The 26,116-nt window shown below is 43.1% G+C and overlaps 1 protein-coding gene across 2 annotated transcripts in view; it reads right to left on the reverse strand.

The window, feature by feature from the left end:
* Positions 1-26,116, reverse strand: part of SLC9A7 (solute carrier family 9 member A7) — a 389,146-nt gene that overhangs the window by 202,664 nt on the left and 160,366 nt on the right. For both annotated transcript variants that reach the window (XM_069204294.1, XM_069204295.1), the window contains exons 4-5: positions 6,345-6,421; positions 90-202 (exon numbers count right to left, since the gene is read on the reverse strand). In XM_069204294.1, coding sequence (XP_069060395.1) covers positions 90-202; positions 6,345-6,421 — 190 coding nt within the window. The remainder of the gene's footprint in view (positions 1-89; positions 203-6,344; positions 6,422-26,116) is intronic.

The raw sequence follows: 26,116 nt of genomic DNA on the forward strand, positions 1-26,116 counted from the left end.
TCAGCAAAAGTTTCATGAAGAAACAAGGTGTTATTTTTCACTGTTCTTCAACGAGTATGGAAAAATGGGGTAATAAGTCTGGAACTCACCTGGATCTGTAGCAGAGATAATTGCCCCGAACAAAAGACAGTCCGTGTAGTAAAAGGTTCCAGCAAGCTGGCCCACCAGTTGCATTAACTTCACAACGCCGTACATGAGATTCCTGTTGAGAATCAGGATAAAAGACTTAGGATGAGCTCTTTATTCCTGTATTGTACATTCAGTTCATTCCCGGCCATGTCAATGCCATCAAATCAATGTAAGTGTTTTAACGATATGCAGAGGTAGGAATCAGAAAGATAGGTTTTAAAGGCAGTCGTCCTGTGTTGCTCCTTGTCCTCGAGGCGGGGGTTGATTATAATATTCACCAAGGCATATGGCTAAGAGGCCAGATCTAGGGAAGCAGTTCAGTGTGGATGTCTTCACCCCTGCGCAAGCAGCCTTAAAGGTCAGCATGCCACCAAAAGTATGGTGAAAAGGTGCACGGAGATGAAGATGTGGTAGGACTGTTGAGGAGGGGGGCTAGAGCCAGAGCTGTGGAGCTGAAGTTGATGGCGTGTGAGAGAGCAAGCTAGTGCATGGTCCGGGCGTTCTCCTAACGAGTTACTCGCCCTTTACCCATCAAACTCCTTAACTGTACCTCTCCTTGGCTAGTATTGCACCTAGAATGGTCTGTCCAACCATCTAACTAGACCTTCCAATATACCCTCATGCCACATCCCTTTCAAATACGTTTCACACTTTATAATATTGGACAACACAATGAAATTAAATGGTTTTGTATCTACCATAGTTTAACTGACAATGCTAGTCCCTCCCCACACTCATGATGCATCAATGGGCTCAGACGTGCAGTCGAGTTGCCTGAAACCAGGTGGGTAGTGGACTGGATCAGAATAGAGTATAGAGCTGCAGAGTACCTAGTACACCTTCCAGATCCACAGCACAAGATGTCTATTAGAGTCAAACACAAGTACTGCAGTAGGACAAAGCTTCTGACATTATCTGGATCATGCACTGCTATGAAGCCATTGCCAGACCCGCATTTGTATGGGATACAGTGAGAACAACATCTTAATTGTTTTAGACCACAATTGAGATCAACAAAACATCAATCGGAAATTATTGCCACATTAAAAGTGGAAAGTGAGGTAGTACAGATTCAAGAAACTTAAAACATTGAAAAATACTATAGCAAACATATTCAAAGGAGACTCCATAAAAGTTAAAACCTCATTTGATGATGTGATATAATATTTAAAAATAACAGTTATGAAAACATTCTCCGCTGTGTCCATAAAACCAGGCAGATATAAAATATGTGATTTAAATACTGAATGCTATTGGTGCAAAGAGGGCAAACACATTCACCATAGGCTAGACCCACCTATGCCCTTGTTGTGACTTAGTGGCAAACCACATAACCTTAACAGAAGAACTGCTCTATGTACCCTGTGCACAAGTGAAAGGTCAGGTTACATTCTATCAATCGTAGCTGATTCCACTATTATTTCATAGATTTTTAGTATTGCACAGTATTGCATGGCTGATTTCAAACGCACTGGTGGTATTAGTTGGGTTATTTAGCGTTCGGTGGACAGGGTCGGCCAAACTGACAGTCCGCCTGCTCTGTTTCTGCCAGTGGAGCCCCCACTGGAACTGCCGACGGAAACCTTAGACCAACAGCCTCACAGAGACCAGGCTGCCTTATTTAGGGTGGAAATTCTGATTTACTTTTTTCCTGTTCTGGACCCCCAAAAACAGCCTGGTTGTCCCGAAGAGAAAAAAAAATAGTCCCCCCACCCCCAATGCATCCAGGAAGGTAATTTCAGGATGTCACGGCCATTAGTTTGTTGTTTTTCAAAAACAAAGTCCTGCTTTGGGAGTTTGTTTCTGAAAAACAAAAAAGTTTGCTAAGCGGCTCCATGAAACATGGTGACCACTCCGCAAACATACAGCACCTTTAGAGAAGCCTCCATGGCCCCTTGAAGGTGCAGAGGTCTCTGGCAGGCAGGCAGAGGTATCTAAATGTGGTAGGCTGCAGCTTGGCAGCTCAGCAGAGTACCAGCATGACCATTTACATCTTCCTAGATCTTTTTTTACTTACTGGGGAAACGATCCAATAAGCAATTCGAACATAAACCAGAGTTGTAATCATAAGATTTTTTTTTTTTTTGTAGAAGGCATCCTTTTCTCCACAAAAGATCTTTCTTGAAGAGGTCCTGAAGGGAGCTTTTGTTGGAATGGATCATGTGATTGCCCCACATAATCACCGCAGCTAAAGCCATGGTGATGGAATTAAGAAATCTGACATCCAGTTGGCTCTTGAGCCTGGCTCCTTACACTAAATTATTGCATGCTCTGCTTTCCTCATCTGGACACGCTCGGGAAATATTTTAGCAAAGATATTTGCCAACAAGTCAGAGAGAGTTATTTGGTGTTAACTACGGGGAGGATAATATCAGGAGTATAATATTGCCGACCCAAGATTCTGGAATGTTTCCAGGCATATAGTAATAGTCAAACAGGGGTGTGCTAAACATGCCTAAAAGGCAAGGATAATTTTTAGGTTGCAGCCTACCAGACAGAGCAGCTGACTGGTTTGCGAAAGACATCTTGGGGAAAGAGGACCTACAAATTATTCAGCTCATTGATTACCATTCGATTTGTGGTTTGTAACTCACACTTTCTTGCTTTCCATCTGCTGACTTTATTTGCTTTAGCCTCTTCAGGCTCAGTTTGTCCCTCCTGTTGCCAAAATTGTGTTTTCTGTAGCCGTCCATTAACTCCCTTTCGGTTAACAGCCCTTTAAATCTTGTTCTTATCTCATCACATTTGTTGTGCATTCAAAGACTGTGGTCAAATGTCAGGCACTGGTGTTTAGTTTACTTTTCTTTCTCTGACTTCAAAGTCAGAGGATTTATGTGACAATCTTGCTGGTTAATGTGGGTAGGAAAGAGGTGTTTTTCTTTCACAAAACAATGTTTAAATGAATAAGTATTTCAGAATATATCAGAACTATGAACGCAGAAATGAAGCACTATTTTTTATGTCTGAGTGTGTTGAAAACAAATACTTTATTATGATCAAAACGAATAATTAAACTAAGTGATGCAATTTCCATACATGTTCTTCTGTGCACTGTGTAGTAGTATTAGTAAAACTATGTCTGTGCAAATGTAATGGTAATTTCAATTGGAAATGTGCTGTCTGTAATGGCAGTGTGCTAAGACACCATGAATACTCTACTCTATGCCTCTCCACTTTACTCTGCACCACTCCACACCACTGCACTACTCCAAGCCACTGCACTCTACTCTGCACCACTCCACTCTGCACCACTCCACTCTGCACCACTCCACTCTGCACCACTCCACTCTGCACCACTTCAAGGCATACCTCTCTACTCTACCCTGTACCACTCTGCTCTATGCCTTTGCAATCTTTGTCACTCTACTCTACACCAATGCACTCATTGCCACTGAACTCTACATCACTCCAGTCTAGGCCACACAAATCTACTCTGTACAACTCCACGCTATGCCACTGTTCTCTACGTCTCTCTGCAACACTGCACTCTACACCACTGCATCCTTTGCCAATACAAACTTCGACAATACACTTTGCTCTGTAACACTCAACTCTATGCCCCTACACTCTACACCAATCCAGAGTACACCACTCTAATCTACTCTGCACCACTGTGCTCTATACCACTTTAATACACTGCATTACACTCTATGCAACTGCACTCTACCCTGCACCACTCCATTCTACTCTGAAACAATCTACTCCGTGCCACTGCACTCTACGCCACTCCATTCTATGCCACTGCAATCTACGCCACTCTACTTTCAAGCACTGCACTCTATGTCAGTGCACTCTATACAACTGCATTCTATGTCGCTGTACTTTATGCCGCTGCACTCAACTCCGCATTGTGTACTGCATGCCACTGCTCTCTACGCCACTCTACTCCACTGCACTCTGAAATTCTACTCTGCAACACTGCACTCTCTGCCACTCTATTCTATGCTTCTTTACTCTACGCTACTGTACTCTATGGCACTACACTCTACACCACTCTATGCTACTCTATTTTTCACCACTGAATGTCACTGCACTCTATTCCACTTGACTCTATTCTGTGCCACTGCCCTCTGCATCACTCAGCTCTACACCACTCCGCACCAGTTTACGCCACTCTAATCTACACCACTGCATTCTATGTCACTCTACTCTATGCCACTCTACTCTGCGCCACCATTCTCTACGTCACTACACTTTGTGCCTTTGCACCACTAAACTCTACTGTGCACCACTCTAATCTACAACACTGCACTGCACAATGCTGAATTCAGTGACACTGCACTTTGAGCCACTATACTCTGCTACACTCTACACCAGTCTACTCTATTCCATTCTAGCGTATGCCACTCTACGAGATTCCACACTATGCTACCCCAATACACAGCACTCTCTGCCACTCCACTCTACTCTTCGCCATTCCCCTTTATGAGACTCCACGCCACTCTCCTCTATGCCACTAACTTTTAGCCATGCTGAACAGCAGCCACGCTGGTGAACAACATGGGTAAAACACATTGGCAAAGTCAATAGCTCTTGCATATGCGAGGCCTATTGGCTTTGTCAATGCTCATTCACAAAAGCTACTGGAATCTGATAGGGCACTATTGCACCCGAATATCTCACTCTGTGGGTGAAACCCACAATTTGCTTTCTTGTTAGAGGTGGGTCTATAGAGGGGTCGGGTAGATTGTCTCGCAGTTTTATGTATTATTTAAATTCAGTCTTGCCTGCAAACTAAATCGATGCTTGATTCCACTATTTTTCTTCACCTTCTTCTCTAATGGCTACCCTCCCATGGATGGGGAGAGAACCTTTATTTAGTCAGACAGTGGCACTGTGTGACACTTTTTTCTGCTGCCATGGAGTCTACCCATCCCAGTATGGTTTGGTGTAAAGAAACAGCCGGGAAACAGTACTAGTCCAGATGTAGCCCAACATTTACCTAACATGAACGGAACAAGGGAGTAAACCAATATACTAATTCTTATTTACAAATTCATCTCGTTGTGTGTAAATATAACCTGTGAAACAAACGAGGTGTATGCTTTGCACTGCTCCTGAAAGGTGGTGACAGGGAATTCCCATTCCATATTCAAGGCAGCAACAAGGATAACACATCTGAGAAAAATAGGGCCCTAAACCAGCCAAGAGTGAACGTGACTGAGTAAGTTCTAACCCCAACTGAGCCCTGAGTGTTGGATGGGATGCAACGTAACAGGAAATATGAGATATGTAGGATGGGACTGCCCTCAGATTACTCAATTCTAATCAAAGTTATGGAAAAACTGAGGGAAATTCTGGTCTACCCGATCCCGCTAACAGGAGACACTGTCCTTCTGGGACAAGCCTAACGACAGTGAAGTTTCAATCCAGGGCTGAAGATATTATACTATGGATCTTCCCAGGTGAAGTAGAAACAACGGTGGCGTCTCAGAGAAAGCCGTCCCCTCTTCCGATAACCCAACGGCAGGCGTGTTTGTGGAGTCCTATGCCACGGAGAACGGTCTATAGATATGGCAGACAGGAAAGTTAATTCTGATGCTGTATCTGTCCTAGTAATAACATATCTGTCAGGGGAGAGTGCACCCACCACCCTCAATCTGAGGCTGAAAAGCCTGACTTTGCTAAATGAATAACAATGCAAGCACAAAGTGATATGATGACTCACTGAAAATGCAAATAACTGATTTAGATACACCATTCCCATCCTCTGTATCGAGGACCGCATATTGAAGGGATATATCACCATGATACAGAAGTGGAAAACTATCTGTGCAAGGACCACAGGGATATTGAATGTTATGGACGTCTGATGCAAAGCTGGGTAAGAGGGATAGGAGGGGTGGTTAATGTTTATCACTGTTGTCTTTATACTCTGTGACCGGTGCACAAGTGGTGCATCAACAGAATGAATACTATTACATTAAGTACTAAGCACTCGTAAGTGATGTGTTGCTCTATCGTGGCATGTCGGTCTGCCTTATTGTACTGAATGTGTCCCTCCAGGCTTTTACTCATGTTTTTGATAAACCAATAAAACTGCTATGGTTAAAAAAAAAAAAAAAAAAACGAACGTGAAAATTAAACTTTTCTTGCTATTCTCGGCCCCTAAGGATTGTCACCACCAAAATTATGAAGCAGGCTTTTCTGAAGAATACACGATCTCATTTAAACATAAAGATAAATACTTTTATGGATACGCTGGATACACTCACCCAATGATGAAACAAGAGACTGCTGTTCCCAAGAAGGCGTAAACCAGAATGGAGCCCAAGTTCCTGAAAAAATGCCTCTGTTGGGGAAAAACACATTGGAATAAAATAAAGGCGGTATTCCCCCCAGTGCACCTCATAGCATGGCTGACAACCACTTTCCAACGTCATTCTCCCTTTTCAAAGATTTCTAGAGATAACAGGCAGGAAGCTATAGTTAGTTACTTAAGAGGAGAGGCAGATATTCTTAAGAGTGCTGTGGTTGGGGACAGAGCCTATCCCTAAACCACAAAAATATTTGAGAGGAACGCTGGACTTTGGTTGAAAAAAACTCCAGCTGACTAGCAGCTATTTTTCATTTTTTTTTTTTTTTTTACAATCGCGTCAGTTTACTAATCTTGTGGAATATGTAACACATGAACAAAGTATCTAGAAAGCAATCACTGAGGCAGATTTCGGTTAAAATACACTAACAGCTATGAAGGCACAAGATTCACAGTTAGAAAACAGACTCAGAGCAGTCACTTTCCAGAGAACATATGGTTGGAGACGAAACTGTCAGTATTGAAACCACACAGAGGGTTGTGAAGCATATGATGTGTGCTAGTGGTTGCCAGTGGCTAGCACCAGCACAGAAGCAGGACAGTCTGCCTCCTCCCACACTGTACGTGTACCATCCCCGCCCGCTGCTGCCTCCATTCACAGAGCACCAGGAGACCGGAGGGCAGCCCTTTTTTCATTTCTATACTGGTTCAATGCAACAGAAGGACAATCAGTAGTTATCCTTCACCTTTTCTTGTGCGTGCAGCCAGTCATGTATTTCCATAAATCGTAATGGAAATAAAGGAAGTACTGTGGTTCTTCCTCCTGTGTGGTGTCCATGCTGTTCTTTGGCTGGGCTGAGCCTTCTCTGCATCATTCCTACACCCCTGCCTTCTGGCCTGTAGCCTTCTCTGCATCATTCCTGCACCCCTGCCTTCTGACCTGTAGCCTTCTCTGCATCATTCCTGCACCCCTGCCTTCTGACCTGTAGCCTTCTCTGCATCATTCCTACAACCCTGCCTTCTGACCTGTAGCCTTCTCTGCATCATTCCTACACCCCTGCCTTCTGACCTGTAGCCTTCTCTGCATCATTCCTGCACCCCTGCCTTCTGACCTGTAGCCTTCTCTGCATCATTCCTACAACCCTGCCTTCTGGCCTGTAGCCTTCTCTGCATCATTCCTACAACCCTGCCTTCTGGCCTGTAGCCTTCTCTGCATCATTCCTGCACCACTGCCTTCTGGCCTGTAGCCTTCTCTGCATCATTCCTGCACCCCTGCCTTCTGACCTGTAGCCTTCTCTGCATCATTCCTACAACCCTGCCTTCTGGCCTGTAGCCTTCTCTGCATCATTCCTACACCCCTGCCTTCTGGCCTGTAGCCTTCACTGCATCATTCCTACATCCCTGCCTTCTGGCCTGTAGCCTTCTCTGCATCATTCCTACAACCCTGCCTTCTGGCCTGTAGCCTTCTCTGCATCATTCCTACACCCCTGCCTTCTGGCCTGTAGCCTTCTCTGCATCATTCCTACACCCCTGCCTTCTGGCCTGTAACCCACCTCCGACGAGGGAGCTCACTCAAGGAACCAAACACCACCCAGCAAATATCTCTTGCAAACTGATGTGAAACAACAGGCATTTAGATGTCACCTGAAGGTAAAACAGTGTGTCTGGACATTTCAGCTGAAAGCTCTGTGCTGCGCCGTCTCTGTGCACGTGTGACCCTCGCCCTGCTGCTGCATAGTTAGTAGCTGCTCCTCGGGAAACCGAGCTGCTTACAGTATGTGATGAAGGAGGCCTGCACTACTGCTACCTGTGCTGGGCCTGCTCTGTGTATGAATGAATCAGTCACTGTCCTGTTTCCTGTTTAAGGAAGCTTCTACTGCATCCTCCTCCGCGTTGCCTGTTCTGTGTCTGAGGGTCTTCTCCTGACCATGCTCTTCTGCATGTGAAGAAGCTGTCATGCTGGTGTCCATGCTGCACCTGCTCTGTTCGTGAGGGATGTTTGCACGGCTGCTGCCTGGATGCACCCATCCTCTGTTTGATGAAAGCTTACACTGCAGTGGTCTGTGCTGTCCCTTCTTATGTTGTGAACCCAAGATGGACGTTTCCAAGTAAGTGAAGGTTAGTGTTTAGGTCATGTCAGAAATAAAGGGAGGGGTCAGAAAAGGCTGGGTGGATAGTGTGGCGTGGTCTGTGCAGTAGGAGAAACGTTCGTGTGAGAAGTATTGACTTATCACTGCTGTGTGCACATGTTCCTCACCGCCTTCTTCATCTAATGTGTCAACTATCGTTCTATGTCAAAAGATCAAGGAGGAAAATAATGTAGACTAACTACGAAGAACAAAGGTAAGTATAGATTTAATATTCTTAATTCCACATCTGAGTTTACTGTATTGTATTTTACTAGAACATATATCGAGCTTCCTACCCCTCATGAGGCGAGGAAGCGCTTTTTCAGTGAGTTGCACTTTACTTCATAAAAACAAGACCTAGTGGTTAATCCATTATTTAGTTTGGGCTTTCAACGTGCATGCATTCATTACACATTAGACTGGGATTCTGGAGGTTAACAGATTGTAATCTTCTATTCTTAAAATGAGCCATATCCATGCATCACTCTAGGTCCTTAACGAAGAGAGTAGTTTCACTGGAAAAACACAGTAAGTAGTAGTTTAGTGTGAACATTCAAATGAATACGGAAATGAATGGAGCATTAAGAAGTAACGTAGAAATGCTGTGTTCTAGGGCATATAGGCCTGGAAAGGCATAGAGCGTTCTATTTAGCTTTGGGTGGTTAATAGGGCTGGAGCAGGTGAGAAACCTAAGTAGTGACAGGAGAAATATTCAACAGAGGGATGTAAAGGTCACTTCCATGCCGGCACATGGGAAGAATCAATGGTCAAATGAGCTGTATGTTGTAATCCTAGGTAGTTGATTCGACTGCTGATGGTGCTGAGCTGCATTCTTTGGTAGATAATGCAGTAAACTTAATTCCACACTTCTCAACTTTGTACTCGCGCCCTTGTAATGAGCTGTAGATTTTACATTACACAGAATGCCCGGTTAGGTGGCGTTTGGAAATTCAGAGGAATGGACCATCTTTGCAATTTCCATAGACCTTTCTGTTCAGATCATGTTTCAGACAAAGACTCGGGAAATATGTTGTGATGGGTAGGTCTGATCTGATTCTCTCTTCAATATGTTGTCACGGGTAGGGCTGATCTGAGTCTCTCTTCAATATGTTGTCACGGGTAGGGCTGATCTGACTCTCTCTTCAATATGTTGTCACGGGTAGGGCTGATCTGACTCTCTCTTCAATATGTTGTGATGGGTAGGGCTGATCTGAGTCTCTCTTCAATATGTTGTGACGGGTAGGGCTGATCTGAGTCTCTCTTCAATACGTTGTCACGGGTAGGGCTGATCTGAGTCTCTCTTCAATATGTTGTCACGGGTAGGGCTGATCGGATTCTCTCTTCAATATGTTGTCACGGGTAGGGCTGATCTGAGTCTCTCTTCAATATGTTGTCACGGGTAGGGCTGATCTGACTCTCTCTTCATCTTGCATCGTCAGTGCAGGGTATCTCTTGGTAGATACACCAATATTTGTACTGACATTCGCCTTTGCGGCAAAAGAAATGCAGATAATTTCTAATGTATCAGGTTGGTAATAACCAGCTCCTAACCATAATCGTGAATTCCAAATGATTTTGAACAGATCTAATCTTTTAGGAATTCCATAATTTAAGAATCTGATTGGAGCTTTTCAAATGTGGTTTTATTTCTAAAAGATGAAGCAATATGTTAAACTCCAGCAAATATTCTTTTTGCTCCTAATGCATGCTGACTTTTTGTTGGCGCACACAATTGTTTTAATTAAGGCCACCAATCATCCATAATAGATTGTATTTGCGATACTTATTCTGCTTCCACAAATCACGCTATGAAAACCAACTTAGATTTTGATCTCCAATTTCAAATTCTTCATATTTATTGTTAAACCTGTTTTTGTTGTTTTCACAAAGTTAAATTGGTAGAAACAAAATGCTTTGCGGTCAACAGTCTCACTGTGACAGAACTCAGATGTGCGAAGGCAGTCGCCTGAGTTAAAATAGCAAAGACAAGCAAAACAATATCCCACCCGTCCTCCATTTCCTCTATCCCTCATACTCACTCTTGGATGTGTCCTTGGCCTATCCCGACATTCGTAAGCCTGTCGCGCCAGTCGATTGTCCACCTGCCCATGTATGGGTGGTGTCTCCTGTTGCAGTCAAGAGCAGCAGATGCAAGTATTCAAGGTACATCAATTTGTTAAACTCTAGGGAAAGTAACACTATATACGGAGCCCACAACTCCTGGTAGACCTCTAGGTGATGGATCGTCGCCAGGGTCAGTCTTTCCATACCCAGTACGCGTCATTGTCTGTGTAGCCAGCTTGCTTGCATAGGGACTCTATCTGTGCCCTAGTGATAAAGCATCGCCTGGAGCACAGCTCTGAGTGCCAAGCTGATGTGCCGATCCCATCTGGATTTTAGGGGAAAGGACAAGGGGCTGGGAAGCCTCAGGATAATGTAGGCTGGGAATCGCAGGAGCTACGTTACAAAATGTGTCTATGTCTGTCAGGAAAGTGTCCCAGTACTGGGTGAGCTTCTGGCATGTCCACAGGAGGAACCTGTCACTTCACAGCCTCTCCAGCAGTTCTTGCTACAAGTGGGGTTTCCCCTATGTAATCTGGCAGATGTCAGATACCAATAGTTTGCTAATTTAGTGGCAGTTTCTATGCTTGGTGTGTGGCGTGCCCAGAAGTATATCTCCCCCCTTCTTTGTGTGTGAGGGATCACCCCAATTCTTGTTTCCACCACCACTGTCCCGCCATTTTCTCCTCTGTGTGGGGCTTTAGCAGGAGGGCACTTAATTCGGTGATGATGCGCTTATCTCTGACCTTAATTAGAAGCCACTTTTCAAAAGGTGTGAGCCCCTCGTCATATATCAGAGTGGGATACCCAATGTCAGATTTGTAAGTAATGGAGGAGTTCTGTTTCGGGGAGGCGGTTGTAGGTTTTCAGTTCAAACATGTGCCCAATGGATCTGCAGCCGACATGCTGCCAGGTAGAAATAGTTGTGGGATGAAGGCCCAGGAAAAAATATGGGTACCTAAATTCTTCATATTTAGAGACATTTTGATATTTTCATTTTTTATTTATATGTACTTTAACCACTTGCTAATAGTATTTAAGGCAGGTGTTGATATCTGATTGTCCAGAGTTTTAGGATTTTCGTGAATTATCTGTGTGTGTTGTCCACATAGCTGTAGTCAGTAAAAGGAATATTTTGAATACCTTTAGTAGTGTTTGCATGTAAATGATGAGAGGAAGAAGTGAAACTCCTGTTTTATTTTGTAAGGATTGGATAAGAAAAGGGGGTATATAAATTAAGTAAACTCATGTGTAGGAAAGAAGCGATCCAAGAACAAATGATGACATCTAAACTAATTTCTTTAGGTCTAAGAATTAAGGGATTGTGGCTTACTGTGTCAAAAAATGTTGAGAGATCCAGGAGTGGTGATGCAGCTATACCGCTTTTCTCAAGAGTGTTTTTTAAGCCGCCCCAAATCGTGATTAGGGGTGATTCTGTACATCTTACTGAGTAGAATCCTGTTTGGTTATCGGAGAGTAGATCTGGAGAAAGGCTGCAATTTCCATAAATTTGCTAAGGAAAGGTTCATTGGAGATTGGTCTGTAATTGCTTGGGTGTTGTGTGCCTATGTTTTTCTTCTGGAGTAATGGCATATGACTGCTTTTATTCATCTGAGAAAAGTCTTGAAGCTGAGTTTTTGATTAAGTTTCGTACTGAGATAGCTGCAGATGCGGAGAAAAAAGAATCTTTTTGAAAATTGTTGAAGGGCGTGAGTCTGATGAGCAGCCAACTGAGTGGCTGGCGTTTACAAGGCCTGGAGTCCTGACAATGCAATTTATTTAAAAGATGAAACACATGGAGATATTTTTCAGCCATGATCGTTTGTTGTTGTATAATTGGGCGGCTCCTTGCTAGAAACGGAAAAATTCTCATCTTTGGTTACGTAAAATGTTGCTAACCTATTGCAGAAGCCTTGAGAAAGGGGAGCAGAAACGTAACTGTGAAAGCTTTCTGGATTGAATAATTCTGATATAATATTGTGGCGTTCCACGGTTTACATTTGGCACTGTAGATTCTGCTTGAGTAGAGTTTTTGTGGTTTCTTTTTTATGTATGCTTTACAAATTTTGGAGGGTTCTTGGATTTTACTAGCTCTGTTGAAGTTTTGAGATTTGTCCTCTTATATTTGCTCAGCTCTTCATTCATGAAAGAAAAGTTTCTTTTTTAAGTGCCTTGCTTTGAGTTTTCTTTAGTTTGTCGAAAACTAAAGTCATCAATGTATGCAGTCCCTCTGCTGAGTTTATTTTTTCCAGTTTGACGGCTGCGATCCAAATTCCTAAGTCTGCATGTTGCTGCTGCAGTGAGACTTTACTGACGTTCTTTGCAAGATCTTAAAAGAGAAAGTAATGAAGTGATGAAAATTGGACCAGGGACAATCTGCTGCCAGTTATATTTGTTCCAGACTGACATAATAGCATTTGGTTGAGGCGTGTTTGGCTTGTCAAAACAAGAATTTAGGCCACCATGACTATATAGGTTAAAGTACATGACAGAGCTGACACTGCGTCCAACAAGAGGAAGTTGCAGGTGAAAGCTGGGGTTGCATTTATTAAGGAGAGCTTCACAACCTTGTATTGCCCCGTCTTTCATCTTGGTGACGGTCATGGTATCCTTAAAGGCAGCAGCCACTCAGCTGTGGGTAATGTCTTCAAATTCCGATGGGATAGCTTTATACGGTATTGGTGCCATATTGTCTCCTAATCAAATTTCTGTGATGAATATTACGGCCGGTTCTCTTTGTCAGTATTTCAAATAAATTGTATTTGTTTTTGCACAATGGAATGACATTACTTTTTAAATCGACAAACAACTTAAAAGGGGTTGCTTTCTTTTGAGGTAGTAAGGATTTAAGTCTGATTTGTCGTTGCCATCGTCCTTTCAGTTACCTGTTGATCTGTCCCTAGTGCTGCAGCCCTGCCAAGTGTCACGCATCTCGCGTTAGAACAATGCATTTCCAGTCATTTTCCTGCATTACTGCAATGCCTGAGATTGTCATGCAAGCCTTGAAGTGTGTAAAACCTTCTTGTGCCAGTTTCTCACTTTGCCAGGTAAGTTCCGAGTAGTGTTTATCACAGGCCACAATGTGGCGCAGGTGTACAACAGGAGGTATTTATATGGTTCCCTCGTCTTAATCGCATGATTTTGCTTGCAAGAAAGTGTCACTCCTAGTCGTTGAAATGCCACTCATACTTACAGTGAAATTTTGAAAATGTCACACATAGCAGTATGAAACCTTGACAGCTATGGTGCTGGATAAGATTACTCCCTCTCGTGTATGAGAAGGTTAGGAAGCAGGTACAGTGGAGAAACTTAGGGTCTTAACATTGTGGCTTTCCTTTTATTTACTGTCCTTCTGAAACAGGCTTACCAGAGATTTGTATGGGTCTTTGTGGGAGGATAAGTGCTACTTAGAATGTGTTTGTGAAATCGGTGCTGTGTTGAAATGTATTAGAGGGCTGTTATGTTCTAGTAGGGGTGATGTGAAGTCTGTGCATGTGACAATGGTTATGTCTGTGTAAAGTGGAAGGGGTGCGAGTAAGAAATTGTAGAGGAGTGGAAAGGTCTAGTTTTAGCGCCCTAAATTCAACAACTGATGAGGGTCGTGGATGGGTGGGTTACTGTCAAGAAACATACGATGTCATCCATTCAGGACAAGTTTTGTTCCTGCATGTCATTGGTTGCCAAATGGATGATCACAGATTGTCCTAAATTGACCAGTGAACTGAAATTCTTCTATTTGGCAATCAGCCTTCTTTGGCGGTCAGTAGAACTTGTCCATCCCTGTCACAGCAGTTTCCGTAAAAACCTATCTGGTTTGATGACAATCTTTCTTTCGCATCCCAAGCATCTAAGGTCACTGCGGCCTTCTATGCTCTCCTCAGAGCTCTTAGGAAGATTCTCATTCTTCCTTTATCTTCTTGCTGCCCAGTGGTATTTGGCTTACACCTTCAGAGACTTTGAGAAAGAAACTCAAAATATCGCTCTTCAACTAAAAGTGAATCCTTTTCTTTTCAGTCTATGGTCAAGCCCAAGAACGCCCATTGTAGGTATCGGTCGTGCTCTGTCATTGTAGATCATATCACATTAGATGATCAGAGTATATTATGATATCATCATATCAGTCAAGTATAGTAAAGTTATACCGACGTATACATACATACATACCTTCACAATATATTAGAACTCAGTATTTTGTTCTCGACATATTTGCAGGGCGTCATTTTGTCCACGATATTCAAATATTACATCATCAATTATATTGGCACTAGTTAAGATGTAAAGAAAATCACATCATCAATGTAAATGAATGCAAAATTAAGCAATCTTTACATACCTACTGTTGAATATGTTTGTGCACGGGAGTAGCGCGTAAGTAAAAATAAAAACGTGAGCGTGTTTGCAGATATAGGAACTGAGCTATGGGGTGAAATGTACGTTTTATCAGCTTTGCCCGTGTGGCTGAAGAGCGACACCTAGTGGACAAGAAAGGTAAAACGTGAAGAATAGTGAAAAGTCTAAAATTCGTTTTTTTTTTTTTTTTAGAATAGATTATTTTCATTTTTAAGGCGAGGACAAGATCAATTTGTATGGGATCACTTATGCTCAGAATTCTTTATTAAAGGCAACCAGCCAGAACCTAAATACTTTTTTAAAAAAAATCACAAACTGATCTAATGCTGTCTCATGAAACGCTTCTGGGAAACAGCAAACTTGTTTCACGTGCAAAATGTAAGCATGTTGAATATCATGCAAATCAAAATCTTCATTATGTCTTCTTCTTTGCATAGAAACATTTTGCGTCCATTTTCTTTTTAGGTTACTAAATCGACGTAGCTGGTAGGCACATAACGCTAGATGTACTGACGTATTTTCTTGTTGTAAACCCTGTGATTGGGTAAATTGCAGGGCTTGCAGCATGAAAATGTGGTTTTCAAATGTATTAAACAGATTTAGAGATTCGGCAACATGTTACTGTTTCCTTAATGGGTTTAGGAAATCAGGAGTCTCAATTCGGAAGGGGCGTAGTTAGGGCATCCCTTCCAAATAGCAATTCCTTAGGGTATGTATTAATAATTTCTGACCGAAACATGGCTGCAAAACATTAATATTTTGCTGATACCTCAAAGAAGGTGGTAACCTATTCGCAAATATGAAGGGGACCCCCAGGATCCCAAATTTATTTTTCAGTAGTAAGCAGTGGTCCACTGGACCTCTGCCTGTTCTTAAAAATTTTTTTTCTTTTTTTTCTATAAGCGCATTCCATTTTCCTTTTAGGAAAATGGGTTGCATTAAAAAAAAAAAAAAAAGCTTTATTTAAAAGAAATCGCAGACACTGTGGTCTGTTGACCCCAGTGGATCACCATCTTGGTGTGGCTGCAAATTACAGTGGATTGCAAATTGCCACCAACTTCATTAATATTCATGAGGTAGGTCGAATTGCAACCCAATGCAAAACAATAAAATTCTGTATTGTATGAACTGATCTATTAATACATACACCGTTGGATTTTTAAAAAGTTGGTGCCCAAATTGGGACCACTTTTAGCAAATCCAATGCACATACAACTGGCTCATAGTTTGCTAGTGTAGGAGGCTGGACTGGCTTATAGTGGGTACCTGATGGTACTTATACCTTGTGCCAGGTCCAGTTATCTCTTATTAGTAGTGTTCTAGCAGCTTAGGCTGATAGAGGTAGCTATAGCAGAGCAGCTTAGGATGAACTAGGAGACATGCAAAGCTCCTACTATACCATTTATATCATATAGCACTATATCATAAGAATCACAATACTCAGAGTTACTGAAAATAAAGGTACTTTATTTTAGTGACAATGTGCCAAAAATATCTCAGAGGATACACTCCCTTAGGAGGTAAGTAAAATACACAAAATATAGACACAAACCAAACTCAGGTAAGTAAACAGTTAGAAAAGTAGTGCAAACACTGTAGAATACAATAGGATGCAATAGGCCTAGGGGCAACACAAACCATATACTAAGAAAGTGGAATGCAAACCACTTAGGGACCCCAGGCCTAGTGTAGTGTGTGGAGGGTCGCTGGGAGTGTAAGAAAACACTAAGGCTGTCCAAGATACCAGCCCCCCCCCCGACCCTGAAAAGTAGGAGTAAAGTTACTCTACTTCCCCAGAAACACACTAAAGTCATGATAGGAGATTCTGCAAAGATCACAACTGACTGCAAAGCACTGAAGACGGATTCCTGGACCTGAGGACCTGTAAAGGAAGGGGACCAAGTCCAAGAGTCACAAAAGTGTCCAGGGGGGCAGGAGCCCACCAAACCCCAGATGAAGGTGCAAAATGGCTGCCTCCAGGAAGAGGCCGAAATTCTGCAACAACGGAAGATGCCAAGAACTTCTCCTTTGCATAGAAGATGTCCCACAGCGTGCTGGAGGATGCAGAGTTGTTTCCACACAGAAAGACAGCAAACAAGCCTTGCTAGCTGAAATAGTCACGTTGAAGAAAATGGGTGCTACCCAGGCCCAGGAAGGACCGGGTGGTCGCCCCTTGGAGGAGGAGACAGAGGGGGCACTCAGCAACACAGAAAGCCCACACAGAAGCAGGCAGCACCCGCAGAAGTACTTGAACATGGGTCCAAGAAAACTGAGCACAGCGGTCGTCTCAACACTACAAAGGTGGGTCCCACGAAGCTGGTGGTCAACTCAGCGCGATGAGCAATGCAGGACAGAGTGCTGGGGAACTGGGCTGTGCTGTGCACAACGGATTCCTTGCAAAAGTGCCCAGAAGCCCTAGCAGCTGCAGTTCACGCAGTACACAGGATTACTGTCTGGCGTGGGGAGGCAAGGACTTACGTCCACCAAATTTGGACAGATGGACCACTGGACTGTCGGGGTCACTTGGATCCAGCTCCTGTATTCCAGGGGCCACGCTCGTCACGATGAGAGGGGACCCAGAGGACCGCTGAAGCAGAAGTTTGGTGCCTGCGTTAGCAGGGGAAAGATTCTGTCGACCCACAGGAGATTTCTTCTTGGCTTCCAGTGCAGAGTGAAGGCAGACAGCCCCCAGAGCATGCACCACCAGGAAACAGTCGAGAAAGCCGGCAGGATTAGGCGCTACAATGTCGCTGGTAGTCTTCTTGCTACTTTGTTGCAGTTTTGCAGTCGTCCTGGAGCAGTCAGTGGTCGATCCTTGGCAGAAGTCAAAGACGGAGATGCAGAGGAACTCTGGTGAGCTCTTGCATTCGTTATCTGAAGAGAAGCCCACAGGAGAGACCCTAAATAGCCCTCAGAGGAGGATTGGCCACCTAGTCCGGTAAGCACCTATCAGGAGGGGTCTCTGACATCACCTGCTAGCACTGGCCACTCAGAGGCCTCCATTGTGCCCTCACACCTCTGCATTCAAGATGGCAGAGGTCTGGGACACACTGGAGGAGCTTTGGGCACCAACCCTGGGGTGGTGATGGACAGGGGAGTGGTCACTCCCCTTTCCTTTGTCCAGTTTTGCGCCAGAGCGGGGGGCTAGGGAATCTCTGAACCGGTGTAGACTGGCGTATGCAGGGAGGGCACCATCTGTGCCCTTCAAAGCATTTCCAGAGGCTGGGGGAGGCTACTCATCCCCAGCCCTTAACACCTATTTCCAAAGGGAGAGGGTGTAACACCCTCTCTCAGAGGAAATCTTTTGTTCTGCCTTCCTGTGACTGGGCTGCCCAGACCCCAGGAGGGCAGAAGCCTGTCTGTGGGTTGGCAGCAGTGGTAGCTGCAGTGAAAACCCCAGAGAGCTAGTTTGGCAATACCCGTGATCCATGCTGGAGCCCCGGGGATGCATGGGATTGGCACCCCAATACCAGATTTGGCATGGGGGGGGCAATTCCATGATCTTAGAAATGTTACATGGCCATATTCGGAGTTACTATTGTGAAGCTACATATAGGTATTTACCTATATGTAGTGCACACGTGTAATGGTGTCCCGGCACTCACAGAGTCTGGGGAAATTGCCCTGAACTATGTGGGGGCACCTTGGCTAGTGCCAGGGTGCCCTCAAACTTAGTAACTGCACCTAACCTTCACTAAGTGAGGGTCAGACATATAGGTGACTTATAAGTTACTTAAGTGCAGTGTAAAATGGCTGTGAAAGAACGTGGACGTTATTTCACTCAGGCTGCAGTGGCAGTCCTATGTAAGAATTGTCTGAGCTCCCTATGGGTGGCAAAAGAAATGCTGCAGCCCATAGGGAGCTCCTGGAACCCCAATACCCTGGTCACCTAGGTACAATATACTAGGGAATTATAAGGGTGTTCCAGTGTGCCAATCAGAATTGGTAAAAATGGTCACTAGCCTGCAGTCACAATTTTAAAGACAGAGAGAGCATAAGCACTGAGTTTCTGGTTAGCAGAGCTTCAGTGACACAGTTAGGCACCACACAGGGAACACATTCAGGCCACAAACTATGAGCACTGGGATCCTGGCTAGCATGATCCCAGTGAGACAGGCAAAAACAAACTGACACACAAGTAAAAATGGGGGTAACATGCCAGGCAAGATGGTACTTTCCTACAGCTAGTGTCCTCTGGAGTCTTGATCTAAGTTTGTGACCTGAGGCAGACTAAGATCCAAAAACTACAATAGAGGATATTCTGAATTTATTCCACGTATGTGACCTACCTGACAGCACAGTACAACTTAATCTCTACAGGTAAATAATAGCAAATAGAAACAGAACACCCAAAATAAGCAATAGCAAAATAAAAAAATTACCAAAATAAAATACTTGGATCCAATTCACAGAAAAAGAAAAATAGCACAGACTCATTAGTTAATACCTGCAACTGGTGCAGGTTTCCTCATTTTTTGGAATTCTAAAGCGGTTACATGTATTTCAAGGAACTCTATGAATTTTGTAGTTTTCCAGATGTACTCTAACTTCTCCTCGGCTAATGCCTGCAGGCTACCTACAGAATGGACGCAAAGGGTTAGAGGAAAAGTCTTTTCGCATGTTTCTCTCAGTAGTTTTTTCCTTCAAATGTAAAACGTTTTACTCAGGTCCCTCAGTAAAAATAGTATTCTTTCAACCTCTTTTCTGCACTAAATGTACCAAGCATACATATGTTTTCAGCTGTACCTCTATACCTGGAATACGGTGCAATTGTTTTATGAAGTGTAACCTTGTAGGTGTTCCCAATATTTAGAATGATCAGCCCCTAAAATTCCCATGCAAAACAGCTTTAAGCTGCTGAAAGTAAGAAAAACAGGCAACAGGCATATTCTGCAGATCATGAGTTTGTGAATTTATCATCTGTCTTTTACAACTGCAGACGTCACTTTGTAAATATATATATATATATATATACATAAATATATATATATATATATATAATAATAATAATGACGGTCACCACTGTGTAGTTTTGTTTCAGCAACATTTTGCACTGAAAAGGGATATTTTGATTTACCTATAACTTTTGACACCTTGGACGGATTTGCAAAATATTTGGGAAATCTCTAGCTTAGTCAACTAAGTTCCATCCAGTATGTCCACGTCCATGCAGATACATGCAAGGCAAAAACATTAAGGGGGAAAATAAAAAAAATAAGTGATTTTCTATTTTAGCTCCCATATGAAAGCCATCCAAGATTCAAGACTGCCTTATCAAATTGGAATTTTAATAACACAAGCACATGCCACTGACAATCATAGTCATAATCAGCTTTATTTCATTTTCTTAGAAGAAACACCAAGAAAGAAACCATATCCATTAAATACTATTATGACTAATTAATACTATTATTACTATTATGACTATTTCATAGTCATAAAACAGTTGACATAAAGACATCAAAAAAGAAAGCTAATAAACACCATCACTGTGCAGTATATTTTTCCTTAACCGTATCACAGACCATAAAAAAACTAGAAATCTTACAGCAAATCACAAAATAATTAAACTGTTGTAAACCAGTAATGCTGGCAGACGTAAGTTAATGTTAAGGTTGTTTAAGACAGGTAAAATAAAGGGTTTACGTGGTGCAGCATAAAAAGGACAAAAGGAACACCAAGTGCAAGGTGCATTGACTGGAAACACCATCACCAGGACCGTTGGCCAGAACCTCTGACCAATCGTTAACAATGGGAAAAGTAACTAAGCGATAGAAGATATCTAATTTAAAATGTGTTAAACCTATGCTGACGATTTTGAATAGCAGTAAGGTGCGGCTGAACACCATCTATGACAAATGTCAGATTATTTTTAATAACACTGAACTTACCCACTCCCCTGGAAAATCTTTGGTCTTTGAGGGAAGACAGACAATTATTTTTTAAGTCTCTTCTACTCGCGTTATGTAGGGCATCGGGCGAGTCAAAATATTCAGGATGACCCAAGTTTGTACAAAAAAGTTTAACAAATTTTAACCAAGAAAATGATTCAGAACTGGCCAACTTTAGACAATCATTAAGAATCAAACAATTTAAAATCGCTGGTCGAAACTTTGGGCCTGATTTAGAAGTCGGTGGAGGTAATACTCGGTTACAAACGTGGCAGATATACCGTCCGCTGCATTATGATCCCCATAGGATAGAATGGGATTGTAATAAGGTGGATGGGATATCCATCACGTTTGTGACAGAGTATTCCCCTCCACCGACTTCCAAATCAGGCCCTTCATCCCATTATATTGGCTGAATGTTAATGAAATCAGACAAAAACGGGCCTTCTAGTTCTGCATGACAAGCAAAGGTGGAACACGGACTTGGGACAGCCAATAGATTCCTGAAAAACGCTTTCTCCAGCGTCTGTAGCTGGGTGATGTTATTAAAGCCACAGATTCCAGCAACAAGAAGGGCCACAGATATGCATTTTAAATTATAGATGGTTAACATTCCTCTAACTGGCGTATTGCCTAACTTAATGGCAAAATTGAGCAGCACAGAATAAGATTTGTTAAAATACTGCTTTCTAATATCAACACCTGGGATACATAGACCACGATTGTCAAATAAAATACGGAGAAAACAAAAAGTTGGGGTAAAACTTAATATTGCTTATCATAAAATCATGGATTTGCCTCTCACACTTCATTACAAAGGTTTTCTCTATGATGACTGTCAAACCAAGGTCAGATGTAAACCCCACGAAGCCGCTAAGTAGCTGCTGCAGCCCCCCCAGCATGGCATAGAGCAGACAGGGTATGGGTCTGTGACCGATCTGGGGGGGTCGCTGCAGGTACTGCTTAGGGCAGACTCTAACCTGTTAATATACAGCGTAAATAAAAAAATGTGTGAGCAAGCAGCCCTGTCTGACCCTCCTCCCAAGATCAGAAGTGCTGGTGCATTCTCCCGCAAGACCAAAGCGTACCCTGGCCGTGCCACCGGAGTATATCTTTCTATGAAAGGCAATAATCGCTGGATCCACCCCCATCTCTGATAAGATAGCCCATGACATGATGCAAAGAACGCTGTCAAAAGCGCTTAATAAGTCGACGAAAGTGAATAAGTGTCCCTTCTTCTTGATAATGCATTTACCAATAAGCAAATAAAGATTTAACCCCTGCTTGATAGCCCCCAAGTCGCATTAATAGCTGCCGCCAAACTGAGGGAGCGGTCACCCTTTAAAAACGACCATTGATGACTCGCCAAAAAGCAAAGGTGTCATTAGACGCACTAGCATCAATCAGTGATTCCCGTACAAGATTGTTACATTTCTTCGTCCTTTTTTCCAATGCTAAATTATGTTCTTATCTATACCTTTCCACCTCCAAGGGCCAACAGGGCAGCTTACAAAGGGCTAACAAGACATGTTTATGGGCTTTAGAGTAGTTACCGCCAAACCACCGAGGCCTTTGAAGATGTGACTGGGCTGTGCTCTAGTTAAAGCGGCTTTGATGCCACCACAGATCAAGAGAAATGCAGCTTTAGTGTCAATATCACTAGAAGAAATATTGAAATGTGTGTCAAAAGCATCTCTGTGGGCAGTAATAAGTTTATCGAGGAAATTTACCGAGTTCAACCGGGGACTGGCTCAGGGAGGTACCATTGGGAGTGGTTATGGATGAATTTCAATATTGTGTTCAACATTGATGTCTCTATGGATATACTCCAGACTGATCGAAAAACTCTGAGGAAAATGGTCACTCGTTCAAATATGATGAGTAATGAAATCGCCTAAAGCACACTGACAATTAACAGAACAAAAAAAGTAATCGGTAACAGAATTATGTCCGACTCCAAAAAAGGTATGGTTAAAGGGAACAGAGGAGGAACGCAGTTCATTAGAAAAACCAAGGTTACATTTTCACAATAAATCGCTCAATTTCAGCCCATAATCACTGTGTGAAAAATGAGATTGACCATCATCATTTGAATCCACCATACCATAAATAATTTTAACTGGCAAACGGCATAGATGAATATTAAAGTCACCACCCCACAATACATTTTTTCCTTCCCGTCACGGCAGCACATTTTATCCAAATCCGCCTCGAGATGGGAAGAACGTGTTGATTTCAAAGTGGGGGACATTGTTATAAAAATTGACAACAACAAGGTTTATGATGGAAGAAAGAACACAAACAACGGTATCAAGTAATGAGGTGCAAATGATTTAGCTCTATGCGTAGATTAAGGCAGGAGGTTTGAAACAAGAATAGGCAATCCTTTCTTTGGTTGATTGGCATGAGATGGAACTGCAGGCGGTTGGAAAATCTTTTACCCATTAATATGTATAGGTTCCAAGGCCCAAGTCTCCTGGAAGCAAAGAAGCCAAAAATTCGAAACAAAGTCCATTCAGGCAGAAAGAAGTATATTGCAGCAAAGTCTTGCCACATTCCAGAAACGAAAGTTATAGAAATGGGGCAATTGAGCAGCTCAGTTAACAATGCCCTGGGGTGGGGGTGTATGAATGATCACCGCTGTCAGTGTTACCTCTGCAACTGACGTATGGGGCTCGAGACTTGTACTCAAAGACAGATGCACAACATGTTGGGGGGCCATCTGAGGCCCTGATTAAAGTTAATCAGTACCATCCAGCTCAGACAACAAAGAAAAATGATTCTGCGTACTGATTAGGGAATGATGAACGGGAGGACTGACGTGATCTGGCCCCTGGGTGGGATAAAGCCGAAATCGGGGTAAGAGGTGGTAGGAATACCAAATGGGAGGGCAATCACTTGTGAAAAAGATGAGCAACTAGCTCTGGTTCTATTCATAACAGATTGTACTAAAAGATGGCCTCCATTTAAAACACACTACTATGCTGTCGCCAGACAAAGGTTTGACTCATATGCCAATCCAACTGACCCTTCTGATCATTTTTAGGTTATCAAAGAGTTCGTTATTCCCGTTTTTCTTACCCACCCAATGTACTGACTTATTTTTCAAGCTCTCCCAAGGTTCAGAATCAGGGTAAGTAAGACTTGGTACATTCCTGAAGATCGCCACGAAGGGCGTAGGTTCTGGTGGAAGGTCCAAAGTTCTTGGTGGTTCCTGGATTTCAGCATCAAGCAGCGTAACCTTACGTTTGGTGGATTGGATATTGGAACACGGGGTCAGCTGGGTATGATTACTAGTAGACTGAGTACAGATGCACAGTCCTGAGGTATGTCAGGGGGAAGAAGGTTACTGCAAGGGTGTGGAGCACTAAGAGGAGACACTGCGGGCGAATACAAATCTGGCAGCTTCCAACATTTCGAGACAGCTGGTGGTGTGTTTTTTCAATTAAGGATAATCTAGAAGACAAAGAATCCAAAGAAAATTTAACATTGGTTTCTAATGTTGAAATCCTCTGCATTGGGAGCAGGAGTTTTATTCAATTTGCCTTTTTGAATAACAGGCATGCATGGCTTAACAATGACTTTGGTGGCTAGTATAGGTCCTTCCTGTACTGAGCCGGTCGGTTTATACGAAAGGGAGACAGGAATTTTCATGCGTTTGAGTGGAGGACCGGAGAATGATTCAGAGGGCGAATCGGAAATAACTACGTCTGTAATGAATAGGATGCACCTATTTGCTATTTGACCAGAAATGTCCCAATGGTCTGTAGGGACCAAGGTGGGGGTTTAAGTAGTGATGCGAGGGGATCTTTCAATGTCTCCCCCACTCGGCAAATCTAGGCATAATTGAAGATGTCCTGTTTGAGGCTGACTGGGACTACCAGACACCTCGTATTGTGGTAATGGATTGCTACAACTGGGCTCTCACAAAGAGTTTGAGTATGAGGTCAACATATCTCCAGAAACACCGGACCAGCATGGGCATTAACTTTGCACCGAGCATAGCTGGCCTTATGTTCATCATCTTGAAGCACATAAGATTTTAGCCCCCTCCAACATACACAACATGTTAAGATGTGAAAAAATACATAGATGACATTCTGGTCATAAGGGAGGGAAGCCACGACAACGGACTTTGAACATTGGGTAAACAGGCACGATGAGTACCTCAAGTTTACCCATACACTAAGCAAGGAAGAACTGTTTTTTCTGGATCTTAACATTAGATTAGAACAAGGAGTTCTACGCACAACCACTCATGGAAAACGAACAGCATGTAACTGTCTGCTGCTCTTTGATAGCTTCCAGCCACGCTATCTCAAAGAGAATCTCCTGTTTGGTCAATTCCTCCAATTTAGGAGGAACTGCTCGGAGGTTAGGGATTATAAAGAACAAGCAAGTTGTTTGGCAGCCAAATTGGAGGCCAGGAAGGATCCACCCAGGATGATAACACAAGCAATGTACCGGGCATGCAATAACAACAGGTAAGACCTACTAGAAATCCCAGCACCCAAGGAGAGGGAAGACAGACTTATCTGCATCACGACACACAATACTGCTTCTAATCAAGTGAGCAAAATTATTATTAAACACTGACGCATCCTCAACAATGGGTTACTGAGTATTCCAAAACCCATGTTCTCACATAGACCGAATCAGAGCCTAAGATATATGCTAGTACACACATGATCCTAGAGGCAGATAATAGACAGAGCAACCAGAACATGCAACCTATCATCAGTGCAGGTCACCACCCTTGTGGGGAGTGTAGCGTGTGTCGCCTTACCAAAACCACAACAATAGTAACCTTCAACACCACATGAGAGCTGGGAGATTCCACCAACTGCAACACACGAGTGGTCTATTTAATAACATGCCCCTGCAACCTTCATTACACAGGCATTACTACTAGAAAAATAAAGGCAAGAATCATTGAACATTGCAGTAACCTAAGGTGCAGAAGGGTCACCACAAAGACGTCAAACCACTTCACCGAGATGGGAAATACAGTACAGGATTATCAATGGGTCATTGTGGAGCACGTAAGGGAAGGGTCCAACTGTGAGTCCAGACTGTTTACCAAGGAACAACGGTGGGTCTTTAAATTACAAACTAATGTGAGCAGGCTGAATGATGACATTCCTTGGGGCCAAGTTACACCATGAACAGGAAGACAGCCTCTGTCTGCAGCCCCCCATACTCTTTGACATTCCACATAGTTCTAGGTACTGTCCATATCAGTGGGTTAATAATTCCTATACTATGGAATGTATACCGCAGGCCTCTCAATTTCCCTCGCT

This window comes from Pleurodeles waltl, chromosome 8, assembly GCF_031143425.1.
Source record: "Pleurodeles waltl isolate 20211129_DDA chromosome 8, aPleWal1.hap1.20221129, whole genome shotgun sequence".
Lineage (NCBI taxonomy): Eukaryota > Metazoa > Chordata > Amphibia > Caudata > Salamandridae > Pleurodeles > Pleurodeles waltl.